We start from the raw sequence: 14,724 nt of genomic DNA, 5'->3' as shown, positions 1-14,724 counted from the left end.
CCGGCTCTCAATCGTTCTATCTCCCAGATGATGTGCCACAGTCTCTCAAGGGATTTATTTTTCTTTCCACTTATTCCTCTTCTTCTTCCTCCCAGCAAAATCGTCCCCCCCTAATCTTCCCTCTATCTGTCACTCCTCCACCCACAGTGGCTGTTTTATATGTAAACAGTAGATGATGGTAAGGTAAAATGTTACAAGCTTTGGATTGAGCTTTAACATCCTCTCATGAAGCACTTTCTTCTACAAAACACACGACAAACATGCATACACATTTCTTGTGTGCTGCACATGACCCTGACTTGAGAGCTATCAGGCACCACACACTGAAACCCAAAGAGAGACCCTTCCCCCCACATTTACTCACACACACCACTGATGGAAGTGGTCCTGTCTGCTGCACCGTGACTCATTAATCAGATGGAGTCTGGTGGGGGGGGGGGGGCAAAGACAGGAAAGCTCTCATTGCATGCGGGGTGATATCGATCTCTGATCTACTCATCTTACCAATGGTAATTTATACACACTCCGCTAACACCCCTGCATGGGTGGTGGTACAATCCATCATCTGGGGATTGGGATCCCACCATGGCGCTCTCAGAGGGGTGAGTGCAATCTAAGAAACACAAAAGGTTGTGTCCTCCGATGGGTGGTCGAGGAGGAGAAGAGAAGCATAGGGACATAAAACAAAACAAAAAAAGCAGTCCAAAAGACCAGAGCTGACTGAAAGTACAGTTAATGTAGTAACTGTTTCTATGTTTCTGTGTGTTGTAGGCATCGTTCATGAAAATGTGAAGATGGGTTCAGATGGGGAGAGTGACCAGGCATCAGGGACCTCTTCTGATGAGGTCCAGAGTCCAGTCAGGGTTCGTATGAGGAACAACCACCACCGACGCATCTCTAATGAGGTATGGGAAGCCAGAGACACATCTCACACATCACAACTTGGACTATATATTTTATTAGATGGTACAGCTGGAGGTCCATGTATCAAGTGATATTAACTTATTGCAAATACAGTGGAATTGGTATATGTCGACTGATAAATAACAAGAAATTGCAGTACAGTCATTTTAAACTAGGTTTGAGGTAAAATGTCCTGTTTAGTATGTATCTTGGTCACAATAAAAACAAAAAAAAATAAGAAAAATCTAAAATATTTGTACCAAGATTGATGTTTATGACATGTTTATTTGAGAAAAATAATAAATAATAAATAAAAAATAATTTATTTGCAATTACAATATAAGAATTTTTTTTAAAATGTCTTTATCTTCCTCCTTTTTTAATCTGTATCATTGATACTGAAAAGTAAATATGAATCTAACTGATCTCCTGTTAGTAAAAGTATTGTTATAAAACACACAAACTAAAGTGCACACTGATTCACTCTTAACCAAGAGACCATGTTGCAGTAGGATCACTCCAGCTTCCACTCCAGACTCACATTTTGTCATTATGTGAAACAAACAGACTCACAAGGTGAAAACTATACCAGTCGTCCCAATCTTTTCACTGCTGGTGTGGTCATTTAAACTATATTGAAAATGTCCTGCCTCAGTGTCCAGACCAAGTTTTTTTTTTTTTATCTACCCTCATTTGCATATGCCACATGGAGCGTAGGGCAACGTGCATACACGTGTAAGCCGCAGGGCCGAGAGTTTCTCCAGCCCAGTTGATTAGATCTTGTAATATTGTAAAAGTCATGGCTTTTGTGATTTGAAAATTGAGTTTAGAAATCAGAAATACATTATTGATCCCTGGTGGAGAATTGTGGAGTATTTAATGCTCTGATTTAATTTGATTTATCATTCAGCCCACTTTATGTTAAAAAAAAGAGGTTTATACATTTTAGTTTATACAAATTCTGACACTACTTAGGTCACTTCTTTTTATTTGGCGGCTGTCAACTTATTGTTTCCCTGTCTGTGTAATGCATGATGGTAATTACCTGAGTTGGTGAACATCTATTTTGCAATTAACTTTTTGTGTTATGGGATAATTTGAATCCAATAATTACTCTTTAGACTGTGGTGGGCTAAAGATTCAGACACAGGTTTGTGTTTTGTGACAAGCTTTAACATACAGCCTGCTTCTGTGAGCACACCTGTGCCATCTGTGGAAAGGTAACATTTGTTGCTTTGTTTTGCGACATCCCTGAGGATGTGCTCATGTCTTGGCCAGAGTGTGCGTGCGTATGTGTGTCTGTTTATGGAGTTGCAGAGTGATGAGTGCAGCAGTATTACGGGAAGTGCCTCTGGACACACAGGCTGCTGCTTCTTACTGCTGTGAACAGTGGAAGGGACTAATTTAGACCATTTTTACCAGAGAGAGGGAGAAAGAGAGGAGGGGAGGCAGTGAAGGAGAGGAAAATGCTGGGGTGAGAGAGTAATTATGGAAGTCGGAATAATTATTGGTATGACAAAGAAAGTGGCGATCCCGAGGAACCGTGCTCAGGAGATAAGAGAGAAGGAGAGATGGAGGACAAAATGACGGTGGAAGGGAACCGAAAAACAATGTTTCCTCTCAGCCACCCCCCTCCGTTCACCCCTTCCCCCCATCTGCCTTTCTCCCCTCAGGAATCTGTCCATTCCTCTCTTCTCTGCTCCTGCCTCCCCCTCCTCCTCCTCCTCCGAGCATGTGGATGGCACTCTACCACAGTGCCAGCCCCCCCTCTCTCTCTCTCTCGCTCTCTCTCTCTCTCTCTGTCAGTGTGTGTGCAGTCATGTGGCAGGTCAGAGACATGCATCGTGGAAAACGGTTGTGTGTGAGTGTATAGAGACACGTTTAAGGAGGACAATGAGGGAGCTACTAGAGCTGTTCTGCATTGTGAGTATGGGGACACGTGTGTTTGTGTGTTGATGTTTTTGTATGTGGGTCTTTATTCAATCTAAACCCGTGAATAAGAGGGCATGAGTGTCATTTTGTCCATTGTTACCCCTTTGAAAAGGAGTATTGATAGTTCACGTTTGTTTTGGTCATAAGAAGTGCATGAAATACATTGACATGAAAGATAAAGTGTGTTAGTATAAACGCTGAAGAAAATTAGTATTTTTCTGAAAGTAATATGCAGCCTTAGTGTGTTGATTTCACTGTAAATGCTGTCTTAGTGTTTGCCTTCAGTGTATTTTACTCTTATGATTCACACATTCAATGGAGCTTACAAATGTGTAAATTACTCAGTAGGTCATGTTAGCGCATGTGTTTGTGGCTTATTTTTAATAACGTGTTTATGTAGTCTGCAGAGCATCCCTTAAGGTTTTCAGTTTGTGTGAGTGTATGTTTTCAGGGTGTATGTCATAAAAACTGTGCAGTGTTACCATCCTTAGGGTTACGGCTTGTATGTAATACTGCATGTTGCTATGTTAGCCAATGAGCTGAGTTAAAACCTTTACAGGCGTAAAATCCCCTTGCCTTTCATCTTCAACCATATATACAGCGCCCACCTCCCCCCCACTAAAGCTCAGATGTAAACACACATATCGTTTCACACACTTGCATTGAGGAGACATACCGTAGGGCTATTGGGACTGGGCCAGTCGGCCACCGCTGCCATGGAAACAATGTGTGATTGGCACCTTGCCAGTGAACATGTCCTACATGGATAACACGTAGGAGCGATGTATTGTGGGAAAAGTAACATCATACAAATTGTGTTCAAGCAAGGACCAAGGAGTGAAAGTAATCCAGCTAATCTGGAGTAGGTTGGTCAGAGGTATTCACTCTTTATGTGCTATTAAGTGAAGTCAGTTGCAAAAATGAAAAAAGGAATAATGTATAAAATGGGGTTGTCTAAGGAAAATAGTACACATAACACACTTAATAGAAGTAGCAGAAGAAAATATTAAGCATGTTTGATAATACTAAAAACTGGTTCCAGGTGCGTTCCACATGAGTTTGCAAGCTTGTGAAAAGTGGTGTACCAGCCTTCTCACTCTGCCAACAATGTATTTAAAAATTAGCCCAAAATGTGCCAGAAACGTGCCTGGAACTAGTCCCATCATGTCATGTCCTTACTATGGCCTTTCATTCAGCCTTACTAGACATAAATTTCATTCACATCATCAGTCACCAGTCATTCACAACAGCAGATGGCACCTGTAGACCAAAAGTGTGTATTTGAGCTGCAGTCATTTGACAAACTCATTGCCAGGACTGACAGATGGAGAAAACAGACTGGGTTTTTTTCAGTGCCACAAAAATAGGCCAAATAATAACCAAGGCTGTGGAAACAGTTTTGATGCCAGATCATGGTGATCAATTTAGCAGAGTCATCAAAGAATTGTCAAATGGTCAAGAAATATGATGTCACATCATGTATAGAAGTGATGAACATGAGAGGGCAGTCCAGGGTTAAAGATGATTGATTAATACACTAACACACAGGCTGATGAGTCTGAGTCTGTTTGAGATTGCCAAATTAAATTACAAATACAAGAATGTTACAGTTTGTTAAATGCCAAAGTCATGAGGAATGTTAGCCTTTTTTGGATTCTCTTTTCACTGTGGAGGCATGCAGGAAAAACTAACTTTTCTGTATGAATTCAAGGTCACACTGGGTGACCAATGAAAATACAAACAGTCATTTTGAGGGTGATGCATTCCTTTAATATGTATAGAAAACCCTCCCTCTGACATGCCGCCACTGTTGCATGTTTTAATTTAAGAAAAAAATATAATTGACATATTTTAACCTCTTATTTATGTGTAATTTCTCTATCTAATGTAATTCCTTCCCCTTCCCCTTGTCTCTCTGTGTATTTCAGGACATAAACAAACGTTTGTCTCTCCCAGCTGACATCAGGCTACCGGAGGGCTACTTGGAGAAGTTTGCCATGAACAGCCCGCCCTTTGACAAGCCCATGAGCCGCAGGCTACGGCGCGCTTCATTGGTCAGTAATCATTGTATGTGAATATGTGTTATTTGCATATGTGAGTGCAAAGCAGCTGAGGCTACCTCCAGTCAGCTGCTTTGGTGATGTGTTGGTTGCTACTTAGCATCTGCATGTGTACTTTTGTGAGCACAGCTGGGTGTGTGCTGCTCTTTTGCTCCTGCTTTGTTTGAAACAAAAGCAAAATGAACTTTCAATGCCATTGTGCACAACAAGGGCCATTATACCCTCTGACACACTCACACATGGGAAACACAAAAACATAGACTCGTTTTAAACACTTTTGTCATGAGTTATGCTATAGATGAGCGCCTACAATGGCTCAGTTGGGGGATGCATTATGAATTCATTCTGTATTATGTATCCAGGCCAAGAGCATTATGGGTATGAATCTGGGGGTGGGTGAGAGAGAAGGGGGGTTTGCTACTGGTGGGATACAGAGGGGGATGATGGGTAGAAATAGGAAGATATTCATGAATATGCAGCATGTCTCTTTATATCCCTTTGTATTGCTGCTGAAGTACTGCTGCTTGTCAACTTGTTTTTTAGTTTGCTCACATTTAAGTCCACATCACTCTTTTTTCTCGTTTCCTTTCATACCTGATTGAATAAGGCAGGTGTGCACTGCTCTGTTTCACTCATTCTTTTTGTCTTAAATGCTTGCTTTTTAAAAAAATAAAATCCAAAAAAATAAAAGTCCTCTTTACTGATGTGTTTAACTTTAAACACATTTATCAAAAGCGTTGATATGCTATAGGAAACCATAAAGGATTCCCCCTTCATCAACCATTTTTGCTGTAATTATTGAACAGGGCCAGTGCCCTGCCTCTGGCTCTCAGCTTGAAGCGATTTAATGACGCAGCTTTTCTACAGGAGTGTCACAGACATGAAAGGATAAAATCTTTGAAGAGAGGTCTGCAGGGAACAAGAGTGGTTTATGGTGTAAGGGTGGATGAGAAGAAGGGGATATACTTTAGAGACGCTTGTGTCTTTACAGTGTAAATGAGCAGCGGACATTTTCTAACATGCCGGGATCTGTCCGCCTATGTGTGGTTGTGCATCTTCTTTAGGGTTGTTGTATGCACGTGATGTAATAGGTCAATCAATAATGCAGCAGCAGTGTCAGACTCATCTGCTGCAGCTCCTCTCCTGACAGGGATTACACACCGGGACACCTTGAAGTGAGCCAGAGAGCAAAGAAGAGGGAGGGAAAGAGGCAGGGAAGGAATAAAGGACAAGACATGATTTTAAATGAAGCGATATGTTAAAATGGATAAACAAAGATTTGGAGAGGAGTTAAGAAAAGACAACTCAGATGAAATTTAAAACCATTCTGTACTTAGATTTCAGTTGAATAGCAGGAAAGTAAAGACTGTATTTTATCTCAGTCACCTTGCTGAGCCTGTGTATATAGGAAGCTGCCACACAGCTAGATTGTCTTTTATTAGAAGGGCTCCTGTTGTTTACTTTATTTAGTGTAGGGCAGCATGCTGAAATATGTTTTTGTCTGTGCAGTACACTATTTCCATATTTAAGGCCTACTTTTTGCATGCCCTGAGCTGGAGCTTTGGAGTTAATTAGGTCAGCGCTTTTATGCAATCTTCATAGAGTTTGACTCTGGCCCAAAGGTCAGTTTGGGCACCTTTTGTTGGGACTTAAACCCTTTTTTAACCAAAATGAATGTGTAAATGAGGGTTTCTTGTGTGCCTATATGAGTGAGAATACCACCTTAAAATAGCTGACTCCTTTCCTAATTCCAGTAGACAAGAATGCTCTTCTGTTTTTTCTTTAAGGATGTGCCAGATTTGGCATCACTAATGTGTTGGAAAAATGCTGCTTTTTACTGCGTGAACAATAGAAAGCAGCATTGAGGCCAGGGAAAATCTTACGATGGTTACTCACTTTTTTTGTATTCTGTTACTTACTCAGTCTCTCTTTTAAACTCAGTCACCACTAATTTGGAACAATGTTCAAGCATCGCTTGAACGGTGGCAAGTCACGTAGCTGTCCCAGCCGCAGCTTTCTCTATTCAGAAAAATTAAGGCGTCCAACTGGGTGTCGTTCTTCCATCACTCCTGATCAGAGCTGGAGGGGGAGTCCCTGAGTGGATAATCGACGGGTCGATACGATCACAGATGATCAGATGATGGATAAGAGGAGCAGGAAATGCAAAATGTTAGACTCAGCGCAATAAATGGCTCTCTGCTGCTCCGTCTGTGCCCAGAGTAAACTCTGTGCTCTGAAAGTGTGGTGCAATGAATATCCAACCAGTATATATGTATGTGTATTCTAATACAGGGTTCCTACAGATCATGGCGCATTAAATTAAACACTTTTTATAACTTTCTGAGTGACACTAGGAATTAAATTCAAGACTTCATCTTTACAATAACTTTAAAACATAATACAGCAAACAAATCGACTAAAAAAATCGACTATTTTGCCCAAATGTTTATTGTAAATGAAAACATGATTTTTGTTTGTTCCGTTACCCTGTTCTGCCTAAAATATTTCAAAAAGCAAACAAAACAAAACAAAAAAAACATATATAAACACCAGTCGGGCTCTAATTTTAATATGTTGTATTATCATGCAGATGTTATAGATAGATAGATAGATAGATAGATAGATAGATAGATAGATATAGATATGTTACCAGTTATTTTGAGATTTTAAAATGCAATATCAGAAAAAAAGATTAATTGAATTCTGCTTTCTATGTCCCAAACAATTTTCTAATGTTTGAAAGATTGATTTAAAGAACTTTTTTTAAAACTAATTAAAGCTTTATATTAAGATAAATTACTTAAATGCCTTTTAAGACTTGTTAGGGAACCGTGGGAGCCCTATAATAGTTCACCTAATAACAGTCCAAAATTAAAAATCAAGACATGGCAGCGCATGTTTTATTGATGGCGGGCCGCCGCAGATAAATGAATGTGTGGGAAACCCTGCAAGAAGTTTGATGGGTCAAAATCAAGACCAGGTAAAAAAAAAAATGAATGAAATTAATTTCTCAACCCTTCAGTTCCCCTAAATTTGAAAGTATATATATGAAAGAGTTGTGATGCTTCCTCAGTCACACTTAAGCACACTGAGTCCAGGCTTAAAAACGACAGTATGTTTCTGAACACACTGATGTAATGGCTTTCAGGCTATCAGTTTGCTTGTCATTTGTTACCGTAACATAGACCATGCGTCGGGTAATTGTCCCATTTACAGTACTCACATTTGAAACCTTGTATTTTGATCTTTGAATTGCCTCCAATGTAATGCAGTTGGATGGTATCAGTTTTCTCCATGGCTGTTTGCCCATTGATAATCAATTATTCACAAAGCCGTCCAATGAGATTCAGTTTCATGGAGCTGGAGAAAGAGATGCCATTTTATCTCAAACAACAACACTTAACTGTTATGCAATGCTCACTTTTTAAAAATCCATTCAACCCTGCAGTAACAGAATATACAACTGTAAAACTAAATATACAATTAGGCCATTTTTATGTAGACCCTTCTCCTCTGTTACATTACAGCCACTTTTATAGCATGCTATCTATTATGTTGCTGTTAAGTGGTTAAAAACGTAAAAATATTGAAACTGTTCTCAAGTGTCGGTCCATCCTTTGGGTCAACCCTTGTCTGTCGCAATCAGTAGGTTTGCATAAAAAAAGGTAAACAGTGCAACATGTTTATTGGCTGATTGATTGAAGCTCTGAGGAGTGGCTACATTATGTTAAAGAAAGGGGCTCTCCTTTCTACCTCCCCTTGCCTGCCACCTCTTTCTTTTTAGCAGAAGGCTGTCATTTTCCCTCTCCCACTCAATGCTCTCAGTGTCTATCCTCTCTCTCTCTCTGTCAAGCCTTCTGAAAAAATGGGCATGAGGAGATTTAAAAATGAAATGTGGTCAGGTAATGGACTTTCTTCTCAATACACATTAGAGCCCGGCTGCAGATATCTCTCTTCTTAAATTTCTTAACACTGCTGTCCATCCCTTTATCTGTATTTCTCCTTGGCCCCTATATTGCCTGAGACAGGACACACATTTTGTTTGGTTTCATGTTGCTTCAATTTTGTCACAAAAACTTGGTCCTGACCTAGTTGTGCTGAGTATGCTCACTGGAGCGTTGGGAATGAAATGAAACCGTTGCCATCGATTAAGCATACGTAAGCGCACATGCACTTACGCACGCACGCGCGCGCGCACACCCGCGCGGCACACACAAACACATCCGAAAAGGAATGTAAGACAGTGCAGTTGCATGCTGTGAGCACAGAATGAGATGCAGGTAAAGACCTGGGCCTTCCTGTGTTTTATAGACTCCTTAACAAGGAAAGAGGCGACATATTTATTTTCTGGTGCGGGGTTGATGTGGCCATAATGTGATGTGTTTCACTTTGTGGGTGTGTGTGTGTGTGTGTGTGCATGCGTGTGTGTGTGTGTTGTGTGTGTGTGTGTGTGTGTGTGTGTGTGTGAGTGTTTGGCTCATGAGACTGACTCCCCTGCCAAAGAGCAGCATAGCTCAGCAACAGCTCATGACAGCTCCTGTCACATAACACAGAGATGGGAACAGTGTGTTTGTGTGTGCAGAGGTGTGAGTGTGTGTTTACATTTGTGCATAGGCTGTATGTCTCATCACAAATGTTCTTTTGCCTCCAAGCACACAAGTACACACTGTACATGTCCACGCACATCATAGTATGTAAAAATGCTCACACACATCTCAGCAGAGTGTACAGAAATGGGGTGTCTCTATTAATTTTTAAACTTTTTAGATTTAATTGATTTTTTTATTTTTGGTAGTTATATTGTTTTTCTGGAATATATATTTGTTATTATTATTATTATTTATTTATTATTATTTATTGTTGTTGTTGTTGTTGTTGTTTTTTATCATCCCAAATTACCTAATACAGAACTAGATATTGATTCTAAAATATTAATAAGATTATGCTTGTCAATTAATTATGCAAATTGCAATTTGGTAAGGTCCCCCACACACACACACACACACACACACACATGCACACACTTGTTTCAGTGTGTAAGTGTGTCATCTTGTTCATCTGAGCTCATTCTAATGTTAGCTTTTAGGCATGCCTTTAAAGAGATCACATGCTTCATCAGCTATCTTGGTCACTGGAGACCCTCCCCCTCATACACACACATTCACGCATGTAGATGAGCATCATCCTAGCATTCGAATTGGCATCATGATGGGATGGGCCAGTGCAAGATCGAGAGAGATGGGTAAATTCAGAGAGATGAACACAAGATCAAACATGGCTGGAACGAGCCTGACAGAGATAGACAAATAAGTGAGAGAAAGTGACAGGGAGGGGGATAAACACTGACAGGCATGTGGGTATCACAGCTTGACATAGCTACATTTATCTATAATTCATGACCCCGAAACCCAGGGGCCATATACATTATGCAGCTAATCCTTTATTAACTGAATTCAAGATTAATTAAGAATTTACCATACACATACAGATTTGAAGAATTCCTGCTGGATATCTATATAAATGTTTAGAATATCCCCAGTAAGTGGAGTGGACGAACCATATTATTATTTGACTGTCTTTCTTATCCTGACTTCCTGTGGCCAAGGAGTACACGTGCAACAGACAGTGACATTACAGTGCAGCATTAAAGAGACGAAGGGAGGAGGCACTTTGGAGAAATGACATTTTGTTCAGATTAAGCCAACATAGCCTTTAAATTCCCAAAATGAGAAAGTAGCATGTGTGTGTCTATGTGTGTGTGGGTGTTCGTACATGTAATGCAATGTATATGGTGATAAATGACGTCCAATGACCTAGACAACCAGAACCTGAAATGTCAATGTCAGAAATCTGAACAAATTTAAGATTAAACCACGAGGTAACATACAGTGGAGACACAGATGATAGATACAGACACATACAGTGCTTTTTCATCCACTATGTTTATGCATATTTTTAACTTGCACATAAAAACAGTCTGAGTGGAAACATTGAAAATACCTTGGAATATCGAATAAATTTATAAGCTTTGGAGATGTGAAAAGTTGGTGTAATATATAAAAGGTTAATGCAACTAAAGACCAGGACACACCTAACAGACATCAAAGAAGTATTGGCAACTAAGCCGGACTGTTGCTTAGCCCTTCGTCGCCTGTGTCTCAGCCAGAAAGTTGCACCAATGAACAAGTATGTTCTGTGTCTGCGTGAAACTATCACTCAAAAATGGAAACTGGAAGACCAACAGGATGGATTTAAGATGCTAGTTAGCTATGTGGCTGATGTGAAAAGAACAAACCATACACTAGCAAACAATTACACAAAAAATTACGAGGCATTTTGCTGAAGAGCTAATAATAGTCTTACCTTAAAGAGTAAGTCTGTTTTGATATTACGCCCTCTTGACTTTAGCTGTTCGTTTATTTTCCTCACTTTTGTTTCTCTTCTGGTGCGCCTAGCTAAACTGCCAATCAGAGTGTTTTCATTCACTAATGGGCTCCGCCGTCCTCGAAGTCGATTCAGCACGCTCAATCGGCCTGGATAAAAAGTCATCAAGGGCTGACTAGTGCCAGCGATGCAGGACACACGTATAAACTAGGACACCAAACCCTCACCAAGGGCCCAACATTAACCGACAGCTGACTGTTGTTCCAGGGGCCCAAGGACGATGCAAACAGATTCAGCAAACTGATGATGTACAGTCATTGCACAGGCCAATGCAAGCTCTCTTTGTCGTCTCTTGATGTCTTTTAACATGTATATGTCTGCACACAGGGATGTTACCAGAACTCTTCCAAGAGTACATAGCTGTAATATTAGTTGTTTAAAACACTCTATTTCCATTGTCCAGTGTGCTCTGTTATTATACTTTTATTGTTTTCTTTCATTTAATTTGGTTATATGGTTGCACCCTCTTCTTCTGCAGTGACACCTCCCTGGGAGATTAGCACCACCTACTGCTCATCTGAACCAACTCCAAATATTCACATACTAGCATAACATAACAGCATTTGCAGTACCATGGAATGGAAACCCAACTATAAATATAACTTTAGCTACGGTAGCAGAAAAGCTCAGTAACACACTGTAACATCAAAGAAGCCAGGCTATTATTTTAGCCCAGGCACACAGACACACACAGAGAATAACAAGGCCTGGTGACTCAGACCCCTGCAGCTGTGGGCCAAACAGCAATGGCACCGATATCTGAACTAACAGCCGTGGCCTGCAGCATTTGATTCCAGAGATAGTTAGCTTAAACATGGTGGAGTGGCTTGGCCTGGCCTACAATCAGGCTGTAGCCACAAGAAATGCAAACTGGATTAGTGATAATGAACACTGATAGCATTCTTGACTTCCTCAAATGTCTTCTTTCTGTTTTCTCAAGTCTGAAATCGGCTTTGGGAAACTGGAGACCTACATCAAACTGGACAAACTGGGGGAGGTGAGATCATCATAGATAATCTGTGAAACTCATTCAAAGTATATACATACTCCTCACGTACTCAGTTTACTTTATTTGCATTCACATGCTTTCTATCTCTGCAGGGGACATATGCTACAGTATTTAAAGGGCGAAGCAAGTTAACAGACAACTTAGTGGCTCTGAAAGAGATCAGACTGGAGCATGAGGAGGGTGCGCCCTGCACAGCTATCCGGGAAGGTACTGAACTCCTGTTCATGTGATTTGAAAGTAAACAGGTCAACAGGAGACCATACAAGAAGCTTGTAAGGTTTTTGACAGTTTTGTTGGGACCTACAGTCATGTGTCTGTTTGACTGACAGCCTCTGATATGTTTTCCTCTTCTAGTGTCTCTACTGAAAGACTTGAAGCACGCCAATATTGTCACTCTCCATGACATTATCCACACTGACAAGTGCCTGACACTCGTGTTTGAGTACCTGGTGAGTGTCTGTACTGTGCATGTGTGTTGTTGCCTGTCTTTAGAAAGCATGTTATACTAATCTATCTTTCTTTCTTTTTTGTCTTTCTTTATTTTTTTCTTGCTTTCTTGCTTTGTCTCCAATTAGGAGAAAGATCTCAAGCAGTACATGGATGACTGTGGAAGCATTATGAGTGTCCACAATGTCAAGGTAATGCAAAGTTATGCATTTGTTCAGTACTGTGGAGAATTCTGTAGTGATGAAAGAATTGCTGTTGAGTATAATCATACTTTCAATAACTGCAATTTAGAATAATTTTTAACCTTTGTTTCAGGATTTTTTATATAGAACAAACACTCAGTACATCCCTTAAACTGCTCAGCCATGACATTCTTTACAATTAGAAAAAATAAAAACCAAGTCTTCGAACTAAACTACATATATACAGTGATAAAAGCTTTACTGTTACACAGTTGAGGTACTCTAGTACGAGTCCCCAAATTCTAGCAAATATTTGCACCTTGTTCTTACGAATGAACCATAATCTTTGCAAGTACAATACATTCATCAGCTGTTTTGGTGCACAGTCTGACTTCCACACAAGTAGAAAAAGTTTCCTTGCCATAACCATACCAAAAGAGATGGCCTGAGTTTCATACATGTCTGCCAACGGTAACACACTCATGGCACTTAGGACAGTGACTAGTGAGTTAGGTTCCAATTCTTCTCAAAGGCTTTAGAGAAATATTCAAATATACTTTTCCAATAAGTAGACAATTTCTGACATGTCCAAAGAGATTGTGTTATTTATAATAATAATCTTTATTTATATAGCATTTATTAAGATAAAGCACAAAGTGCTTTTCATATTACAAAATTACAAGATTTGACTTACCAAAATTAAGAGCAGCAAGAAAATTAAGGAAATTTAGAGCACAAATATTAAACAGCACTAAGCCCACACATGAACACATGGGAGTGCAAGTGCAAAAATACAGTTTCATATATAAATAAGTCAAATGTGGATAAGAGAATTAAGCTCATCAAAGCAGTTAAAATTAAGAATAAAAGAGATAACCATATGTATAAGCTGATAAGATGCTAATAAAGGAGATGATCTTATATAAAGCAGGTAAATGAAATGTAATGACAAACAATCTATGTCCTCTCTGCCTCTTTACACCTGCTACAGAGGGAGAAAAATATGCAATATATATTCATGCAGTCTGTTTTAGGAGTAATACAGATGTATTGTTTTGAATTGTATCAGATTATGTCTAAAGTTAACTGAACATTTATGCACATTTTCAAGACTCTCCTAAATCTCATCATCTATCTCTTTGCCTGGCTCACTTTCCCATTTCTGAGTTAGTGTATTCGTGTTGACATCAGTATGTCTCTGTATAGTGTGATAAAGGTAGGAAACTACAGCTTCCCATTTGTCTTTATTTGTACTTTAGACAGGCAGCTTGGCTTCTCAGGGCTAAATCTAAAAATGTATTTGTGTTCTTTGATCAATGTTTTCAATTAATGTCACCGATTTGTTTGCCATAATAATAAAGTACTTGGATACTCATTAATGTTTAATTTGACAACAAGAATGTAACAGTCATGCTGATGTCTTCTTTCCCCAGATATTCCTATTCCAGCTGTTACGAGGTCTGGCATACTGCCACAGAAGAAAGGTCCTCCACAGAGACCTCAAACCCCAGAACCTCCTCATCAATGAAAAAGGAGAGCTCAAACTGGCAGATTTTGGTATGTCATTACTCATCTAAGAGGAAGCATGACATCAGTTTTGTGTATTGTCTTGACACTGCCTGTATTGGATTGAGCTCTCATCCTATTCTGTACTACCAAAGATAGGGTCAAAACAGCAACTAACTGAACTAACATGAAAAAAAATGGACACTAGAACAAATCTACCTGCCTCACACAGATCATTTGT

General features: G+C 39.7%; 1 protein-coding gene across 11 annotated transcripts in view; it reads left to right on the top strand.

Annotated features, from left to right (window-relative positions):
• Window positions 1-14,724, top strand: part of LOC121947316 (cyclin-dependent kinase 17-like) — a 51,990-nt gene that overhangs the window by 26,385 nt on the left and 10,881 nt on the right. For all 11 annotated transcript variants that reach the window (XR_006106070.1, XM_042492312.1, XM_042492308.1 and 8 more), the window contains 7 exons: window positions 772-905; window positions 4,764-4,889; window positions 12,280-12,336; window positions 12,441-12,555; window positions 12,703-12,797; window positions 12,924-12,986; window positions 14,411-14,534. Coding sequence is in view for 10 of the 11 variants with exons in the window: in XM_042492312.1 (XP_042348246.1) it covers window positions 772-905; window positions 4,764-4,889; window positions 12,280-12,336; window positions 12,441-12,555; window positions 12,703-12,797; window positions 12,924-12,986; window positions 14,411-14,534 (714 nt within the window). In the remaining variant the exon portion in view is untranslated. The remainder of the gene's footprint in view (window positions 1-771; window positions 906-4,763; window positions 4,890-12,279; window positions 12,337-12,440; window positions 12,556-12,702; window positions 12,798-12,923; window positions 12,987-14,410; window positions 14,535-14,724) is intronic.

The sequence above is a fragment of the Plectropomus leopardus genome, chromosome 8 (assembly GCF_008729295.1).
Source record: "Plectropomus leopardus isolate mb chromosome 8, YSFRI_Pleo_2.0, whole genome shotgun sequence".
Lineage (NCBI taxonomy): Eukaryota > Metazoa > Chordata > Actinopteri > Perciformes > Serranidae > Plectropomus > Plectropomus leopardus.
Note: the sequence above shows the minus strand (reverse complement) of the source record. Positions and strands in the feature narration are given on the sequence as shown.